At 37.1% G+C, this 21,229-nt stretch overlaps 1 protein-coding gene across 1 annotated transcript; it reads left to right on the top strand.

The window, feature by feature from the left end:
• Positions 1–246: 246 nt before the first annotated feature.
• LOC131874033 (transcription factor MYB30-like) lies at positions 247–3,071 on the top strand. Its single transcript, XM_059217242.1, has 4 exons — positions 247–379; positions 765–894; positions 992–1,802; positions 2,781–3,071. Exons 1-4 carry the CDS (start codon positions 247–249, stop codon positions 3,069–3,071), a joined length of 1,365 nt encoding a protein of 454 aa, XP_059073225.1.
• Positions 3,072–21,229: the final 18,158 nt, after the last annotated feature.

Genomic DNA, 21,229 nt, shown 5'->3' with positions numbered 1-21,229 from the left:
CTTTGTGGCCTTGAATTATTCATATCTTGGAATGTCACATCTACATTTAAAGGTAACACTTATTCGCGGATCTTGCGTTCAATCGTTCGATTGTTAAATCGCGACACTGTATTCCACGTAATTTGCACAATGAAAAGTACTCGCAGCAGATAATATCGTTCCTGGTTAGTAAATGTGGAGGTACGAATCTTCTTTGTCTGTAACTCCTACTTTATTCAGGCCTTCAAGAAAGAATACAAAACAATAATGGGTAGAGCTCCTTGCTGTGATAAAATGGTTGTGAAAAAGGGCACCTGGACACTCGAGGAAGATAAGATTCTTGCTGAGTATATTCAGAAAAATGGCCATGGAAGCTGGCGTGCTCTTCCCAGGGAGGCTGGTATGTATATAATTGAATATCTAATACTGCTTTGATTTCATTTCGAGTAAATACATAAGTAGTCACATAGGAAATCATTAATTTGCAAGTGATAACTACTTATTGGGTAACGAATTGTATTCACAGATTTTGTTTATCGTGTAAGGAACTTCTCAATTTCATCCGAGTCCTGTAAACAGGGACATGTCTAGCAATTACATGCATCTCACACATAAGAAAGTATATATTCATTTGCATTGGAAGAATATTGAGATATATATTCATTTGGGAACTGAAGTATATACATAGATTTTGATTTTGATCTGAGTTATATACCTGAGTTCCGAGTTATATTCATGTGGACTTATAAGTATGTAATGAATATCTGTAATTCGTATGTGAACAGGGCTTCGTCGGTGTGGGAAGAGTTGCCGCCGGCGCTGGACTAATTACTTGAGACCTGACATTAAGAGAGGTCGGTTTCAACCACAAGAAGAAAAAACTGTCCTTCAGCTCCATGCAATTCTAGGCAACAGGTAGTAAAAACATTGGTAAACCATGGATATTGATCAACCAGTTGTTATTGCTTCTTTACGTAGGACTAATAACTATACTAAAAGTGACTCTCTGCAGGTGGTCTACAATAGCTTCTCATCTGCCAGGGAGAACTGACAATGAGATCAAGAACTTCTGGAATACCCACTTGAAGAAAAAGCTGTTGGGAATGGGACTGGATCCTTCCACCCATACGCCCAAATCTGAGATATCCAGCGCAAATGGGTCACAGGGATCTCAGTCCACAGCTCTCCTAAGGCACGTGTCACAGTGGGAGATTGCAAGGCTTGAAGCCGAAGCAAGGCTTTCCAGAGATTCAATCCTGTCATCTAAGAATAAGTTGAAGGGAAAAGATAATGTGGAGGTCAAATCCAGGGCACCCACTGATCATTTCTTGAAGCTTTGGAACTCGGAAGCAGGTAAGTCCTTCAGAAAGGCTAAGAGAAACAATACCAATTGTGAGAATCCCCATGGACTAGATCAGGATAAAGGGAATGCCTTTCCATCCACCGGTGCAAGTCCCCACATAACTTTATGCCCAGCTGCTTTCAACTCGCATCAGAGAATTATTAACAGGGAAGACAAATTATCAGCTACCGGATCCCATGATCCTTCCTCTGAGGCTATTATGAGGGGCCAAATAGAGAACAAGAACCCTAGCAGCCATGAATACTCCTCTACCTCTGCTGATGCTCATGTTCATGACCATGACATACAGGACTTGACGGATCTGCTTCTGGATTCCCCTAATTGCAATACTGCTAATAAGACCAGTCACAATAACTCCAACACGGCAGAATTAAGAACGAATTTGGAACTGCAGTCAGCTTGGGGATGGCAAGAACTACACCTAGATGAGGACAGCGATTACTGGAACAGCGCACTTGGAGTCAATTAGCCGGTAGCCAATTTATGGATCTTTCTAATCATATAAATAAAGGGAGAATGATACTTTTAGCCACTTTTCATTTTCCCCTTTAATGTAAATATTAAATATAATAGTAGGTTAAGCATTCAAAATATTTTTAGATTTTAATTTATAAAGTTAGAAAGGAATTTTTTGAAGTTGTAAAATTGTAGCGAGAAGATATGGTTTGAAAAACTATCTTGATTTTTACAACATTTTTATTATTGTCACAATTTGTGTCTTATTTTGAAATTGAATTCTATGATAAAATTTAATAGTTATCATTAATAGTTGAAGGTTTATCATTCGATATGTGTTTAATATTTGGAATTTAGAGTTAAACAATTAATATATAATGTTTTAAAGTCAAACGTTTGCTTTCACTTGAGTTTCATATCAATATATTTAATGGTTTAACTATTAGGATTCACATCTGAGGTTTAAAATTAGAGTATAATTATTCAATAATATTTGTTTTTAGCATTTAAGCTTCATCTTAGGTTTATATTTTAAGTTTTAATCACCAATCACAAATTTTATTGTATGGCTTAGTGATCAATGTTTAAGGTATAGGATTCAAGTCTAAAGGTCTAATACTTATCATAAAGAAATTAAGTTTAATCATTAATAGTTGAAGGTTTATCATTCGACATGTGTTTAATATTTGGAATTTAGAATTTAACATTCAATATCTGATGTTTAAGGTCCAATAATTTCCTTTCACTTGGGTTTAATATCAATTTATTTCATGGTTTAAGTATTAGGATTCCCACTTGAGGTTCAAATTTTAAGTGATAATAACAAAAACAAGAAAATGGAGATCATAAAATTGAGGGAAGGAGGATGTTGTGCGTCTGCGTCTGCGCGCGGCCGAGCTAGGGTTTCACGGCCCTAGCTCTTGGGAGGCATCGCTGCTGGTGTGGTAGGGGAGGGCGCTGCAAGGTGTCGGGGGTCTGGCAGGGTAGAAGGTGTTGGGCTGTGAACAACAGGGGGTGTGGGGGTGTTGCGGGGGTTGCTGGGGGGCTGAGGCTACGCGGGGGTGGAGCTTTGGCGGTGCGGGGGTGGCGTTTCAGTGGTGTGGGAGTGGGGTTTTGGTGGCTTGCGGGTGGGGCTCCGGCTGGGGGTGGCTTGAGGGTCTCCCATGAGCTTGGGGAGCCGATTGGGTTTGTCTTTCAGTGGTGCTCAGGCAAGGTGGTGTCTCGGGCTCTGAGCCGTTTTGATCAGCCTTTTGGGGGGCGGTTTTTTTTTTAGGCATCCTCATTTTATTATTCACTCCGATGTCGAGTTTTGGTGGGGAAGCCTCACGGGTTGCTCCAGCCTTGAATTTTCGTGCTGCAGTGGGTTCAAAACCCCCACCTCGGAGTATGAAGACCTTTAACAATAATCTGTATGCATCAAATTCAAGGTTTGGGAGTGGTGCCAGTTCTTGCATGACGAAGATTAATGGTTGTCTGGAGAGATGTAGTGAGCAGCCAAAGTTGGTTATTCCTCCTGAGATGATAGCGGAAGACATTGATTATTTTTCAAAACACCTGCTATACTACAAGTTTTTGGAAATGAGGGTTTCCTTGTAGTTTTTGGAGAACTAGGCGCAAAGGACTTGGGCACTGGAAGGGGAAATGGAGATCATGCTATTGGCCAATAACTACTTCATGGTTACTTTCAATTGCATGGAGGATCGCAATAGGGTCTTTGAAGGGGGCCCCTATTTTTACAACCAGGTGGGATTGTTCATCAAGCCTTGGCATGCGGGGTTTACTCCCTCTAAGGAGCTCCCAAATAGGGTTCCAGTGTGGGTTCGGTTACCACGTTTTCCTGTGGAATGCTGTCGGGAGGATGTGCTCCAGATGCTTGCCACTCTGCTGGGAGGCCCGTGGGTTCATCAACACAAACTCTGGGGAGAAAGGTAATGACATTTGCACATATCTGTGTTGAAATTGATCTTAGTAAACCTTTGCCAGATGCTATAGATATGTGTGCAGGCTCTTATTCTTGGGTTCAACAGTTAGATTATGAGACTCTACCTTTCCGATGTCGTCTATGTCATGAGTATGGTCATTTACAGCATAAGTGCTCTAGATATAACCGGCAGTACGCCAACCTCGTCTGTTAGACCAGAGCCTAGATAGGGCTAAGAAAGAGAAAGCTGCCATGTCGGTCAAGGGTGATGGTGTTGATGGGTTTGTCTCAGTTAAGACAAAGAATAGGAACCGAGGACAAAAGAGGCCCATACAGGAGCGACAGGAGGGGGATTCCTTCAACAGATTTGAAGTCCTGGATGACCTTAGCCATCAGGAAGTAAATCCGGGATTTACCCCTTTGGATCAAGATGCTTCAGGAGGGGTCCCAGAAAGGGTAATTGAGAATTCTACCCAGGCCTTGCTTGTGGTTGGAAGTCAGCAGATGGAGATGGATCAGCCAGTAAGGGCCTAGTTGGAAATCACTCCAGGCTTTGAGGTGAACTCGGTTGAGGGGGAGGGGTCTCTGATAGCTCTGAAAATGGAACCGGCTAGGGTTAGAAGTAATAAGCCTTCCATTCACCTAGGTTTGCATCAGAAAGATATAAATAAAAGTGCTTCAGAGAAGAGTTCAAAGGTGGGCAGAAAGAAAGATCTGGAGAAGATCAAATTGATGGGGGAGAACTTGGTTGAGTCAGGGTCAGTGAAGACTTTGGATACTCACTTTTCCAATCCTCCTAAATGATTGTGTTGTCTTGGAATGTGAGGGGCTTGAACAGTGGCCCTAGACAAAAAGTTGTTTAGGAGTTGATTAGGAATCATTCACCTGATGTCCTATTTTTGCAAGAAACTAAACTTTTAGTAGAAAGTATGATGGGTCTGGTGGCCAAGCTGTGGGGGAGAGGTGAGTGTCTGTGTGTTGGGGCAGCTGGTTCTTCTGGAGGAGTGGCCTGCCTTTGGAACCCTTTAAGATTTCACCCTGTCTGGTGGGTTGCCTCCAGATCTTCGGTATCCGGGGTTATGTCTAGTCTCGAGACTAGAGAACTAATCTTGTTTTCTAACATATATGTCCCTACTGATTTTTAGGGCAAGCAAAACTTATGGTCACATATTTTAGGTGTGTGAAGATTGGCCCCCTTTCACCCTTGGATTATGGCAAGAGATTTTAATGCAATCCTTGAGCTGAGTGAGAAGAAGGGGGGGATTATGAGGTTGGAACCCTCTTCCAACCTTTTTCCGGATAGTATATCCTTGTTGCACCTTGTTGACATTAAGTCTGGCAATGGGCTGTTCACTTCGAACAATAGGAGGTTGGGAGAGTATTGGATTGCTGAGAGGTTGGATCATTTTCTGGTCTCTAATTTTTGGATTGGGGGGGGGGGGTGGTCCACAAGTTGAGATTCTGGACTGGAGGGGGTCAGACCATTGGCCCATCAAGCTGGTGTCTTCTTCGGCTTGGGTAGCCCGCTCACCTTGTTTCAAATTCCAACTCATGTGGCTTCGAGATCCTACTCTGCAGGTTCTCGTACCAGAGTGGTGGAGGAAAGGGAGGCCGACCTTTGGCATAGCTATGTACTCTCTTGCCAAGCAGTTGCAATTTGTTAAGTTTCAGCTTAAACGGTGGAACCGAGAAGGATTTGGGAACATTTTTCATGCTAAGGAAGCTGCTCAAAGTGTGTTGAATGGGATCACTAGTGAAATCAGAGAGCAAGGGTTGTCTGAGGACTTGCTTGGGGAGGAGGATAGGGCTGTCAAGGTGGTTGAGGAATGGGAGCTTAGGGAAGAAATATACTGGAAGTAGAGAGCCCGTATTGATTGGTTGAAGGAGGGGGACAAGAACACCTCTTTCTTCTTCAACTTAGTGAAAGCAAGAAGACATGGAAACTCCATCCCTGTTTTGGTTAATGATAGAGGTGAGCAGTGCCTATCCTTGCAGGAGATTTCAAGGGAGGCGCTTCATTTTTTCTAGACCCTCTTCAGGGAGGAATCCCAGGGAGAAGTGGTGGCGGAGAATCAGGTTCTTGCTTGCATTCCCTCTCTGGTCACAAGGGAGATGAATGAGAAGCTTTTGTGTCCTATTTTGTTGGAAGAGCTGGAAAGGATTGTCTTTCACATGAAGAAAGGAAAAGCTCTTGGACCGGATGGGTTCCCGGTTGAATTCTTCCAAGAGTTCTGGGATATAATCAAATTAGATCTATTGGATGTAGTCTAGGAGTCACAAAGGAATAAGCAAATGCTTAGGGCATTGAATGCAACATTCATCACACTAATCCCCAAATGTGAGGGGGCTGACAGGTTAGGCCAATTCTACCCTATCTCTCTCTGTAATGTGATTTATAAGATTATATCTAAGCTGATAGTGGATAGATTGAAGAAGTGCTTGGGGAAGGTTATCTCTGAGGAGCAGAGTGGTTTTGTGGAAGGGTGACAAATTTTGGATGGTGTGATAATTGCTACGAAGACCATTCATTCTATGGAGTCATCCAAGGAAAAAGCTATGTTTATCAAGCTAGATATGGCTAAGGCATATGATAGAGTGCGGTGGTCCTTCCTTCAGAAGATCCTCAGGGTTTTGGTTTTGCTAATGAGTGGGTCCAGTGGGTTATGAGTTGTGTCATGTCTACTTCATTCTCTATGCTTATTAATGGTGACCATACGGAGTTGTTTGGTGCTTCTAGGGGTCTTCGCCAGGGAGACCCCCTCTCCCCATATTTATTCATTCTTTTGGCTGAGGGTCTGGGAAGGTTGATCAAGCATAATGTGGGGCTAGGTATTATTTAGGGATGGAACTGGGGTAATGACTTCCAGCCACAATCTCATTTGTAGTTTGTGGATGACACGGCCCTTATGGGGCTTGCTTAGGTCAGGGAAGCTACTAATCTGCGTAAGGTCTTGGATGTTTATCTTGTGGCCTCAGGCCAGTTGATCAATGAGGATAAATCTTCAATCCTCTTTTTCAACACTCCTGTTGCTATTCAAAGAAGGATTGCCCTTATCTTGAGATTCCAAGTTGGTGCTTCTCCCCTGATTTATTTGGGTATCCCTATTTCTCGTCGAAACCTCCTTGGGAGACCTAGCAGGGTATCTTGGATAAATTTCACACGAAGGTTGAACATTGGACTCATAGATGGCTATCCTTCATTGGAAGGGTTCAACTGATTCAATCAGTGGTTCAGGCTCTTCTGATCTACCGATGTATGCTTCATGTAGCTCCTAAGTGGTTCCTAAAGGGACTGGATTCTCTGGCTAGGCAATTCTTATGGGTAGGCAATCTTTCCTCTTCCAAATGGAGTCTGGTCAATTCGGACTTGGTGTGTAGCCCAAAACAGTTGGGGGTCTTGGTTTAAGGCAGTCTGTTCTTTTTGGGGAAGCACTGGCAGCTAAGCTTTACTGGAGGTGGTGTGTTGAGCAGGATCGCGGCTGAGCTAGGATTCTGGCCAATAAATATATGTAGAGGATCCCGATGGAGGAAATCCCTAGATATCTGCTAGAGGGAAAGGGATCTTCGATCTAGAATACTCTCAAGAGGGGGGCCTCTCTCATTAAGGATGGACTTTTTTGGATTTGCAAAAGGGGGGAAGAGGTCTTTTTCTGGAACGACTCTTGGGATGGATATCCTCCCATCCTGGACCAGTTTCCTAACCTTGGGAATCTATGCAAGAGATTTTTGGAGGCAGGATGGTCAAGGGTGAGTGACTTTAAGGTTTCTTATAGGTGTGGTCGGCTGGAGTTGGAGCGGTGGAAGGTCCCTAATGAGTGGCCGGTTGTTGAGATGGAGGAGGAATGTGCTGAATTGCAGGGCATTTTGGCAAGTAGACATTGTTGCTCCCTCAAGAGTAGGGATGGGCTTGCTTGGCTTCCAAATCCTAGGGGCACTTTTATTGTGGCCAGTGGATACTAGGAATTGTTGAACTGAAGACTTGAGGGAAGAGAGGTGAGCTGGTGGAAACAGGTGTGGAATAATGTTTCTTGGCTGAAATGCAATTGCTTCACTTGGACTTTGGCTTTGAATAGATGTCTAACTTAGGACAATATCTGCAAGCGAGGATTTATGGGACCCTCTATCTGTGTTTTGTGTGGTTATGGGGAAGAAGATTCCTCACACCTATTCTTTAGATGTCCTTTCTCCCAGCTTATTTGGCATTATTGGTGGGGGGCATGGAAGCATCCTTGTGTCCACGCTGATTCTCTAGTAGAGTTCTGGAATAGGTTGGGTAGACCTCCTATCTTGTCCCCCTTCCTCCAGACTGTCTGGTATATTGGGCCCATCTTCATTTTGTGGTAGATCTGGCTAGAGAGGAACAGGAGGATCTTTTGTGAGGACAGATTGTTTGTTCAACAAGTTTGGAATAGGATCATTGCTATGATTTGGGAGACAGTGGAAGCTAAATGTGAGGTGAATTTTCCACTGAGTAGAGACGAGGCATATATGATGAGTAGGCTTGGCCTACAGGAGTTGTCTCCTATTTCAGCTTGTGTCAGGAGAGGTAGACGAGCTATGAAGAAGGTACAAAGGGTGGGAAGGTGGATTCCCCCCTTGGAAGGGATTCTCAAGGTTAACACTGATGGCTCATCAAGAGGGAACCCAGGCCCGGCTGGAGTTGGTGGTGTTGGCAGGAACAGTAGGGGGGAGGTTGTTTTCCTCTTTTCAGTGCATAAAGGGTGGCAGTCTAATAACATTATGGAGGGATTTGTGATTCTCTATGCAATAGAGAGGGCTTGGGAGTTGGGTCGAAGGAAGGTGATTTGTGAATTGGATTCACAAATTATTGTTAACTTGTTGAATGGTCAGAAGGTTAGTGGGATTCAGTGGCAGTTGGTTGGGATTATCCAGCAAATTCTCCAAATTAGTACTTTAATGGAACAGGTGTCTTTCATCCACATCCCTCATGAATGGAATAGAGCAGCTGATTGCTTGGCCAAGTGGGCTTCGGATCATGATAGTATTTGGAAAGTTGAAGGTTGGGAACATCTCTCTGGGGATTACAGCCTGGACTTGCAGAAGATTCTTACTGAGGAAATGGAGGGTTATGAAGTTGGTTAAGTTGGGGTTGGATTTGTGGCTTGTGTCTGGGGCCTCAGGGCTTTGGCTCTCTCTGTAATTCTCCTGTTAAATTTTCAATAAAGTTTTTACCCCTTTTATTCAAATTTTTTTTAAGTAGAATTATTCAATATTACCTTTTTGAGCATTTAATCTTTATCTATAGGAACTTAAGTTTTATGATTAAACATGTGTAGTGTCTAATATTTGGCATCTAGGGTTCATATTTCATCATTCAATGTTTAATATCCAACATTTAATTTCAAGCGTTTAAATTAGTTAATCAAGAATTTATGGATTAAGGTTCCCCATTTAGGTTTCAATTTTAACTCAAAATATTCAATATTTAATATTGTGAGAACTTGGATCCTTTAATTGAAATAGCAAGATTGGGTCATGAAAGTTAAACAATCACACGCCCCTTTAATTAGAAAGATGCACACATATATTTTGTGTGAGGGAAAGAAACTAACATCTACAATAGTGAGATGTAGATTCATGTACAATGAGTTATAAATGAAAGTCTACCTAAGCAAACTTATTTCCAAAAATGGAAATATTCCATAAAAGAGATATCCATCAGAGAAAATATCCTAGAATATAGGAGCAAAACTTAGAAAAAAGCATCTCTTGGAAGAGATATTCATGTGAGAAAAATATCCTAAAATCTAGGAAATTATCTTAGAAAAGAAAATATATATCTAGAAATAAGAGAGAAAACTAATAATTAATTCTAAATTATTATAATTTTTCATTTACAATATTATAATTAGGATAAATATGTTTAAATTATAAATATTACACCAACATCCACCTCCCCTTAAATTCAATTTAGGGAAGCTACACACTCAAGCTAGAAAAAAGGATGGATACCAGTGTCAACGGTTGATTAGGTACCCATTTAATTATTGGAAACTCAAAAAATAGAAGCTAAAACTTTAATGAAGAATTAAAGATGAGTCTTATTTTGAAAAAATATTAAAGATCAACTCCAAAGAAACCATTGTGTGTGTACCTTTACTATACTCTCAAATGCTTAAATTTATAAGTAGTGCATTGTTTAGATTACTGAACAAGATTTGGTTTAATACATATGTACCTATTCCTTATATATAGAAGTTGATCATCTAAATACAACAATAATTTTTGTACAAATATGATCTTTGAATAGGATAAGCATTATGATAACATTTGATTGAGATAATGACAAAAAAATTAGAAGCACCTAGCCCTTGTTAATGGATGGTTGGATGAACAATATAGAGGTTGATATTAAAATAAAAATATATAGATTGATACATGCATGTATATAGTGCAAATAATAGAAAATTCAACCTATAATAGTAGCATACAAATCCACGCATAATGAGTGGTACAAGAAATTCTACCTAAGAAAGCTTAGCTCCTAAATGGAATGATCCCATTGTTGGAAACTTGAGTTATGTTGAGTTATGATGTCATTAACATCACCCTATTTGGTATTTTGGTGGTATAGAAGTCAGTGTTCAGATGTTCTTGTGTGGATTGGTGGTAATGTTGAGTAAGTATGAGGTGTTTTTGGAAGGTCATCGTAGTGGAAGTTTCAATGTGGAGGAATGGGTATTTAATGTCCTTGTGAAAGAATGCTTTTCATTCCTCCTATTTGTGAATATTATGACTTCTCGTTTTGGACATAATATTTATGATCTATGTATATTAAACTATTATATGGTAGAGTTGGTTGTTATTGTTTCTGACAATGAGGTTGTCTATCATAACTAATCTGAAGAATGCTTGGTGGTTCTTGGATAGGTGGATTCAAGTGTTGCATCCTAGACAAAATGTTCATTTGGTTTGTGCAGTGTTCCAATCCAATTTTTTCGTTCTAATTTGATTGGGAAGTGAAGAAATGTTGTTTTGTGTTTAGCATGTTCAGTTGTGTTGGCTTCTAGCTAACCCAATTGATTTACCTTATTTGGATCATGCTCTTTTTGTCTAAATATGCATTAGAGTTTGAGTTTAGGTATTGATATAGGTCTCACCATGGTGTGTGTAGATTCACTTTGTGTTTTTTTTGCATTGGAGAATATTTTTGGATAGCCTCATTAACGTGCTTTATTGTTTATCTATAAATTTTATTTGGTACCAAATTTGGAGGATGTGTTAATAGGGGATGTTCATTAGAATCAACTTAGAAAGATTTTTTGTGATGTCTTTGGGTCCCCTTTATCTCTTAGAGTGGACTGCAATATGTGCTATTGGTCTGGGTGGCCAAATTCATGTAATATTACATATTTTGTTTGTGTCTAACGTAGTTAAGGTTTTTAATTAATGATCTTGCATATATATAGACATGTGGTTGTATGAGTTATGGTATGGAATGTATGTGAATTGATGTGCAAGTATATTTGGTAGAAAATAAGTGTGAACAATTGTGTATTTCCACCTTTAAGTTGAGCAATCATGCCCCATAACAAATTTTAAGGTTTTGAGGGAGCACACTCAATGTTTTTTTATATTTAGTAAGTATTTAATACAATATTCGTTTAAATTATAGTGAGTATAATATCATGAAGACTTTCTTTTTCAGGCCAAGTAAAAATTAATGAATTTATTTCTCTTATTTATAGCATGATAAGTAGTAAAGGGACACGTGTCCTCCTTAAGTGAAAAATCTAAAGCTACACTTGCTATTACTTTGGTTTACAACCTAGAAACCTAGTTTTATTATTAGTGAAATTAAAAAGTTAAATAAATGAGAAAAGCTCAATGGACAAAAAATATAATATATTATGTATTCAAGTGATGTGAATAACTCTACCTAGGCTATGGATGCTTGTCTAGTAGTAGAGATATGTTCGCCAAAAACAAATGTGATATCCTTGTTGAGGCTATGGACACCTCACTGCACCAATGGTCTATCCATTTTTCTATGAGGGATAACCAAACTACATAGCTTAATGTAGATGTGTCCCCCTTCTCTTCTTCACCTTTCAGAAAGGATACAAAATAAAACACAAAGCACAAATGATCAACTGACTTCCCCCCTTAACAAATGTATAGACTCTTTGCAATGCTAAGTTTCTAATGTAGAGAGTCTTATCTTTAATGAATCATTCTAAATGTCTTGTTATAAATTGGATATTTAAATTCATTAGTTTTTACTTTTCTCTGAAGAGTGTAGGTTTTCATTATAATTGCTAGAATCAATACATAAATGCAACCATCACTAAATGCAGTTTGAATAATGTCCAAGCCTTTGCTTGTCATTCTTGTGGTCCATTTCCTTTCAATTTTTTGGGTTCATTGGAGCATCTACCTTGTGTCACCTATGCATGTCCTAAAAAGGTCAGAATACCTAATATATTTTTATTTATGCTTGGAAGATGTGCGTCCCTATAATGCTTGGTTGTTTTCGGGTTGAGGATAAGATCAAGATGGGTATGGTTTTTGATTACTTTAGTTAATCAATAACTTGATGATTAAAATTTTAACTTGTATATTTTAATAAGGTAAAGCAAAATACGATGCAAAAAAGCTTAATAATTCTCAAGAGATCAATGATATCGACAAGAAAATTCTTTCTTGAACCATCATCAACAACCAACTTGACAAATCAATAATGGAACAATGAAGTCATTTCAAAGCTAGTCTACAACCAGAGTTCTTGGGTTTACCCTCTGCAAGTGAAGGTCTCCTATGAGTTGCCAAAAGTTGTATATTCTATAATGATAGTTATATTGACTTGTGCTTCAATATTATGAAAATATTAGCCTCATAGCCTTAATCTTCTCTTTTAGGTGCATGACTATTTAAAAAGATCCCTTTTTGAGGTTTTTCCAAGGCGGCCCTATAGAAAACCTAATAGAAAAAGAGGAGAAATTATCAAGAATTTTTGTCAATACACCATGTGTTCGAAGGATTAAAACTACTGGAAACCAATAACACTGAGAGGGGGGGCTAAATCAGTTTTATATCAGAATAGTAGATTTTAGCCTTAACAAAACATTCATGCACCAAATGATATACCGATATAAATAGAATTGAAAGATGTAAAGAAATCAATAAGCCAAACACATCAATGAGAACCATAACACATAGATTTATACGTGGAAAACCTCAATGAGGAAAAACCACGTTGGGATTTGTGACCCATAATATCAATCCACTGGCCATATGAAAAGATATTACACTATATGATGAGCCTTCACTTGCAGGAAGACTTACAACCTAGAGCACAATGCTCAATCAAAATAGGAGCCTCATTGACTACATAACATACCAAACAAAAATCCAGAGAATAGTGAACTACTAGGATAGCATCTTTTATGCCAGAATATAGTTTTGGTTAAAACCCTAAACCTCTATACCAAAATAAACCTTACACTAAATTCCTCACATACATAGTCTCTCTAATATATTTCACATCATATCACATTTACATCTCCATTACATTACATTCCTATTATTATATTTCACACTCAAAATGATCTAATCCATTTGCCCTATATACCCTATACAAATTTATGTCTTATGTCGGCCATATAACATAAATTTATAAATATTAAAATAGGTTGCCGATGGCGGATCCAAGATGTGTCATCCTCCAATACCGATGACCTTTACCATGTCGACCTGCATTGTCGGTGACCAAAGAAATCTTCTATCCTGTCGTTGTTGGTGTCGATGTGGGTGTAGAGTATGTGAAGTGCCTTTTGGTACACCATATGAAGCCGGAACCCAAAATCATGTTGCCATCAATGACAACATAGTGAAACCAACCAATAGAGTGTCAATTGCCAACAAAAACAAGATCCCATGTCCCCTTGAATAAATTTGAGTTTGGAAGAAGGTGCCCAATAGAAGACCCCACATGAAATATGTGCCAAAAGCTCAAACAAAACACATGGAAGTCTTGAAGAATTCTAAGCTCAAATTATAGGATATATCCAAATAAACCTTGCTAGAGTGCCACATGTCCCAAACATATGTGTGCCCATCAAGATTATGAAAGGTGTTTAGAAGTTGGATGACAAAAAGTGTGACCTTTTATTCAAGTAGAAATTTCACAAGCCCATGACTTGAAAGGGAAACACGAGAACGTCATTGGATAGATTTTAAAATATAATGAACCTAGATGTCCAATGTATTTAAAATAGCTTAAGAAACCAAAAGGTTCTAAAAGAGGAAACTTCATGCGGAAACTATTGACTTTAATAATGATTAATAATCCAAGTGGTGGTCATGCCTAAAGTTAAGGGGATTAAGTAATGCAAAATGTCTTCATGCAGGATAGTTACAATGGTCATGATAATTTGATGAATACACAACAACTATGTAGAGGAGAATTCAGTTGCAAAAATCATTTTGAATCTTTGGAATGATCTCTTTAAAATCCGGTAATCTTTCATACAATAGGAGTTCAACACTTTGGAATAAAAAAATGAAAGAATGTTTCTGAGTTCTGTAGATTCCATCTACCATGATTTGACCTTAGCATGTATTTGTTCTAACATTGGGTATTAAATTGTGCCTTTCTTTGCCTTTTTTTTGCTTTGCTTAAATTTACATTCTCTATGTTGCTTTGATTTAAAAGCAGTTATTGCACTCATTTTGGTTTCTCTATTTTCTATTAAATCTATGAAAGTTAGATCATGTGTAATATTTAACTCTTCCATTGTCCTTAGGCTAGGAATTGGATTATGCTGAAAAAAGCAACTTTTAAAAAATGGTTAATCATTGTGAGAATAAAATAGAATTACTCTACTTCTCATCAAACCTTGGTAGAGGCTACTCATGAGGAGACTTGAAAGATATGCCCAATGTCTGAGTCACTTTAAGTATTTCATTCCCCTCTCAACAGTGAACAAATGGTGTGATGTGCTCACCTTTGGGAATCAAGGTTTCTTTGTGATTTCCATAGAAATGAAATTAAAGTGTTATAAAAAATCTACTTCCAGCTTATTACCTTAGTTTATCTTTTTCTCTTCTTTTTCCTCTTTCCTTTTCCATTTTCCCTTAGAATGAAGAGTTGACTTCTAAAATCCCAAGGTTTGTTTCATGGACCATAATATTAATCAAGGTCCCATGCCTGTGAAACTTTTGGACTTCACTCCAAAGGTGCAAACCTTTTGATGATCAACAATATTACAAAAGAGCTATGATCATGGGGGACATCATTGACATTGGAATCCATTATGTAACTAAATGTTTGGCATATAAGATCTACTACCAAAACTATGAGGGTTTTTCCATCAAAATAGAAATACACTACACATCAAATGGTGGTTGTTGGAGAAAGGTTTGATCTATATGAAATCTCGAGGACTTTTTTTTTGACAACTTGGATAGAGCACAAAATAGTAAATATCAGTTTAGGTATGGGTTTTTTATTATCTATTTGGCATTTATGTTCATGAATGAAGTTTTGGGGATTAAGAATAATTTTTCGGATAAGTTTTTCACTATTGCAATACAAATAAAGCAGCATATTAGGAATTTTGGGATGAATGGAGATGCATACAACACCCTATACTCAGAGTGGTTAATAAAATTTCAAGGTAGAATGCAAGAAAAAGAGAAGATTTTGATAGATTCGATCCAGAAGTACAAAAATTAATTCACATTTTTGGTAAGTAAATACTATTGCTACATTGAAGCAATTGATGCAAGAGCTATGTGGCTACTTGAACTACCTTATGAGGTATGTGTAGAATATGAAAAGAATATTAAGACATTGTGGAGGCTTCTAGTAAATCCTAATGAACTAAGGTTTGGAACTGCTATGGAGATCTTAGATAGGTTGATGAAGGAGAAAATTGAGAAAGAGTATCCTAAGAGAAGGGATAAAATTTATCAAAAAATTAATTTTTGCGCTAATTTCAAAATTATTTGGTGTGACTCTGATAGAAGGATCTTCTAGACAAGCATAGGGATATTTGCAAGATAACGAGGGGCCACAAAGTTTCAATATTTTGACTAAAGTCTTGATTGATAGGCTGATTGAAAAATATCTATAACTTTAAAATGGTATCATATTTTTTGAATATGAAACATGTGTCACATTCTATGCATTGTATACTAAAGGATTAAGAAACAAAAATTGATATTTCATAAAGTTTTGACCAAGTTATGGTGGTCAGACATACACCTTGTTCTTATATTTTTTCTAAAATTTTAGTACTACTGCATTGAAATTTCAAATATTTGTCAAATAGATTTTTCTTTTCAGAAAAAAAATTGTACCCTAGAAACTAAATTCAATTTTCTACAGATTCTATTCTTACATATTTTTGAAGTAATTTTTGTAACTTATTCAAATGTTTACATCAAGTTGTCTAACTCTGTTTTGCTGATTTTCATTGCCACTTAAGTGCTTAATTGGCGCACCATTATCCTACACCTACCCATAGAGGAGGACTAAGTTAGTCTCTGCCTCTTCTTCGATGAAGTAATGTTCCTCTAGAATACCAAATATATTTGTGACAAGCAATAAGAAAAGGAGAAGACCTAAAAGGAAGGAGATTGAAAAAGGAATGTGTTTTATCAAGAAGAGACCCAAAACAATTGAAGATGATGAGAGTGAAGAGAACAAGGTGCCTCTTAGTAAAAGGAGGAGATCTTTAGTCTCTCTAGTAGAGACCCCAGCCATGAAGAGGAAGTAGGTGATGAAGAAATAATCGATGAAGAAGAAGAAGAAGAAGTCAAGAACTCCTCTAGTTGATCCCAATTATCAACCGCCACTTGATTTGGATAGTTTAATAATTGCTATTCATGTACATGATTCATTGAATAAAAATAAAGAATTATATGTTGATTTAGAACCAAGGAGAGTGAATTTCATTATTGAAGATGTTGCTATGGAGGCCTTAAAATATTTAAAGAGGACCTTGTCTCCTCTTTTAGAGAAGTCAAACATTACAACTATTATAGAAGTAATTTCTCATGAGCCATGCACTACTGGTGCTATTTTGGAAAAGGAAGTAGATGTGCAGACTAGTGAAAATGTTGATTTGAAAAAGGAACATGATGTTGCAGATTTGGCAATTGGTCTAAATGACTAGATGAATATACATGATAATGTGTGAGAAGTATTCAAGGAGGAGTAAAAAGAGGAGAAGAAGCATCTAGAGGAGGAATATAAAGAGGTGAAGAAGCAAACATAGAAGAAAGAAAAGGTACAAGAGAAAAAAGAAAGGAGTTTTGAGAAGGAGAAGGAGAAGGAGAAGGAGAAAGGAACAAAGGAAGAAACTGTTAGGTCCCGGAGACAGCTGAGAGGGGGGGGAGGTGAATCAGTTGTCTAATAAATTCAAACCAAAAACTTATTAATCAACTTAATGCTTAATACCGGTAAATTAGTTAAATATGCTGGTAGATAGTGTTAACAGTAAATTGCTATACCAGTAAGGATTAATGCATGAAACATAAACATAAAGTCATCCACAAAACATGACACCAATATTTGTACGTGGAAACCCTGTAAAGGGAAAAACCATGGTGGGAAACCTTACCCAATATCAGATGATACTACTACAGATAGTAAGTGTACATAAATGGGGTCTGCACATGCAGAAAGGCCAATAGCCTAGAGCTCACTGCTCAATCACAAAATGGGAGTCACACTAACTATAGTTGGATGGTTAAATCCAATAAGAATGTATTGTACAAAATAGCATCTTCATATGCTGGATTCATTACTGGTGTAATGCTGATATGCTTCTACAATAACCTAACTTCACCTTCAAATGATGTCTTCATGTATATCCTTGCTTGATCTTGCATATACCTTCACATAATTCTTTTTCACATTCTGCAGTTGATCTTACAAATAAGATCTTACATTTATACCATACCCTAAGACCAATTTTAGTAGGTCAGCTCTACAAGATATTACAATAAAAACATTTTACAAACAATATAATATCCGATGCAATAACCAATTAAACATGTTAGCTTAATGCATTTACAACAATAATAAATCATCTCCATAGCGTGCCATGCTGATCTGGAAAAGATAAACCTGCTAGTGTAACCCTAGATAACCTAGACCTATTTGCCGGTAAAAGCAAATATGCAAATATGAATATACCAATGATTATTTCTCCAAAACAAAGTGTCCACACGATGTCTTCGACATTATCAAGTGTCTTCCATATCATTCTAGGTACCAGTGAACAATATATCCTGTCGGTGAACCATATACCAGTAACTGTTGCACAATTTACTTGCTTGCCGGTGAATGTTGTTGGATCTTCAGAGTAGGTGTTGACATCAATGACAAAACCATACCAAAATACCAACAATCTCCCCCTTTGGCATTGATGGCAACACAAGATGGAAAAACCATCAAAGTGCCAAAATAGAAATGCCAAATACAAAAACCAACAATCTCCATTTCTCCCCCTAGTAGTAACATGTGTTTATCCAAAGATTTATTTTCAATACCAATCTTTCATACCAATTTCTCATACCAATCTCTCCTTAAATGTGTTTTTCAAAATCTCTCCCCAAAAAGATAATGTGTTTTTCCATAGATATCTCTCCCCCTTTGACATCAAATGCCAAAGTCACAAAAAGTCAAGTTCATACAAAATACCAACCAATTCAATATACCAACTACTCCCCCTGAGAAGTAGCTCCCTCATCAAATACTAGAATAAAAGATTTATCTTTTTAATTTTGTTGATTGATGACAATCATCAATTGTCTAAGTCTCTATCAGTGGTGGTATGACTCCAAACTGATCTCTAAGATATTCAAAGGTCTCCTTAGGCAAAGGTTTTGTGAAAATATCTGCAAGCTGTTCTTTAGTATTCACATAAACCTATTTTATCTCCTTTTCTTCAACTTTTTCCCTTAGAAAATTCAGTTTGATAGAAACATGTTTTGTTTTAGAATGTAATATCGAATTCTTAGATATATCAATTGCTGCAGTGTTATCACAGTATATAGTAATGGGTTCCTTGCATTTTACCTTTATGTCTTTCAACATTTGCTTAAGCCATAATACCTGTGTACAGTTAGTTGCTGCTACAACATATTCTGATTCTGCTATTGATAAAGATATACAACTTTGTTTCTTACTTAACCAAGAAAGTAATCTCTTTCCAAGAAAGAATGCTCCTCCAGTGGTGCTTTTTCTATCATCTACATCTCCTGCCCAATTTGCATCTATGTATGCACATAGATCAAAATTTTCATCTTTAGGATACCATAATCCAAGATTTGTTGTGCCTTGTAAGTACCAAAAAATGCTTTTTACTATTGATTCATGATTTTCCCTAGGATTACTCTGAAATCTAGAAACAATACATACTACATTCATAATATCAGGCCTGGTTTGTGTCAAATACAGTAAACCTCCTATCATAGATTTGTATCTAGTTGGATTAATAGGTGTAGATTCATCCCTTTGAGATAATTTGTCATTTGTAGTAATAGGTGTGCTTACTGGTTTAGAGTTCTCCATCCCAAATTTCTTTGGTAATTCTTTCAAGTACTTGGATTGACTCAAAAATATAGCTTTATCAGTTTTAGAAATCTACAAACCTAAAAAGAATTTTATTTCAACAATCATAGACATTTCAAATTCTTGCTACATTTCAAGAGAAAATTACTTACATAATCCATCTTCTCCTCGAAAGATTATATCATCAACAAATACTTCAATAATAAAGATGTCATCATTAGTTATTTTGTAATATAAATTGCTATCTGCATTTCCTTTAGTAAAGCCAATCTTCAAAAGATACTTATCCAACCTTGCATACCAAGCTCTTGGGGCTTGTTTCAATCTGTACAGAGCTTTTCTTAACCTACAAACCATATCATTGTCATTTGTCAAAGAAAATCCATCAGGTTGTTCAATATATACTTCGTCTTCAAGATCTCCATTCAAAAATGCACATTTAATATCCATTTGATAAACTTTGTAGTCCTTGTGAGCTGCAAAAGCCAAGAATAATCTAACTACCTCAATTTTGGCTACCGGTGCAAAGGTTTCATTGTAATCAACTCCTGCTTTCTGAGAATATCCCTTACACACTAGTCTTTCTTTGTTTCTAACAACCTTACCATCTTCATTTAGTTTGTTTCTAAATACCCATTTAGTTCCAATTACATTTTTATCTTTAGGCCGGGGAACTAATGTCCAAGTATTATTTTTCTCAATTTGTCCCAATTCTTCTTCCATAGCTTTAATCCAAAATTTATCTTCACATGCCTCATTGATAGATGATGGTTCAATTTGAGAAATAAGGCATACCTCTTCATTTGCCAATCTTCCTCTTGTCATAACTCCCTTGAATTTGTTTCCAATTATCTAATCTTCAGAATGATTCAATCTTACATACCGGGGTGTCTTAGTTTGCTGTTGTTCTTCAATTCTTGTGGAATCTTCTGATGATACCGGGGTAACTGGATCTTCATTTTGTACCGGTGGATTTAGTATAGGTTCATTTGTCACAATTTTTGTTGCTGATTCAGAGTCTATATATCTTGAAGTTCCTTTGAATTGTTCATCAATCTTTACATTTGTACTCTCAATAATTTTCTGCAATCTTTTATTAAAACATCTATATGCCTTGCTCTTAGATGAATAACCAAGAAATATTCCTTCATCACTTTTAGGATCAAATTTTCCAATATACTCATCTCTTCTAATATAACATTTACTTCCAAAAATTCTGAAATACTTAAGAGTAGGAGTATTACCAAACCATAGTTCATGTGGTAGATTTGCTTCTGATAACATACTTCTAGCTGCATCCAAGATAGTTCTATTTTTCCTTTCAACAACTCCATTCTGCTGTGGTGTTTGAGGTGCTGATAACTGTCTTCTGATTCCATTCACTTCACAGTATGTATTAAAGTCCTTAGATGTGAACTCTCCTCCTTGATCTGATCTTAAACATTTGATTTTCTTACCAGTTTCATTTTCAACCATTGCTTTGAATAGTTTGAACTTTCCAAGTGCTTTTGATTTCTCTCTGAGAAAAGTAACCCAACACATTCTAAAATAATCATCAATAATTAGCATGAAATATCTATCACCTTGTAAGCTTCTAGTTCTAGCCGGACCACATAAATCAGTGTGAATTAAATCAAGAGAATTATTGGATTTTTCTGGAATACTTTTGAAACTAGCTCTAACTTCTTTTCCAAATTGACATTCCTTACAAATTGTATTCTGAGGTTTCACAATTTTAGGTAGATCCCTAACTACCTTAGAAGTACTGATTTTTACCATGCAATCAAAATTTGCATGACATAGTCTTTTATGCCATAACCAAATTTCATCTATATGTGCAATTGAGCATGCCTTTTCATTGTTATTCAAATGAAAGATATTGCCTCTAGTCTGATTACCGGTTGCAATTTCCAAACTAGTTCTATTCATGATTTTACATTTTCCATTTTTAAATTGTAATTGA

This window comes from Cryptomeria japonica, chromosome 3 (genome assembly GCF_030272615.1).
Source record: "Cryptomeria japonica chromosome 3, Sugi_1.0, whole genome shotgun sequence".
In the NCBI taxonomy this organism is placed as follows: Eukaryota; Viridiplantae; Streptophyta; class Pinopsida; order Cupressales; family Cupressaceae; genus Cryptomeria; species Cryptomeria japonica.
The sequence above is the reverse complement of the archived record's forward strand: the minus strand, read 5'-3'. Positions and strand labels throughout refer to the sequence as shown.

Coding starts and splice junctions, on each gene's coding strand:
- LOC131874033 (XM_059217242.1), top strand. CDS start 247: ATGGGTAGAGCTCCTTGCTGTGATAAAATGGTTGTGAAAAAGGGCACC. Junction 380..764: donor TGCTCTTCCCAGGGAGGCTG/GTATGTATATAA, acceptor GTATGTGAACAG/GGCTTCGTCGGTGTGGGAAG. Junction 1,803..2,780: donor ACTGGAACAGCGCACTTGGA/GTCAATTAGCCG, acceptor GGGGTCTGGCAG/GGTAGAAGGTGTTGGGCTGT.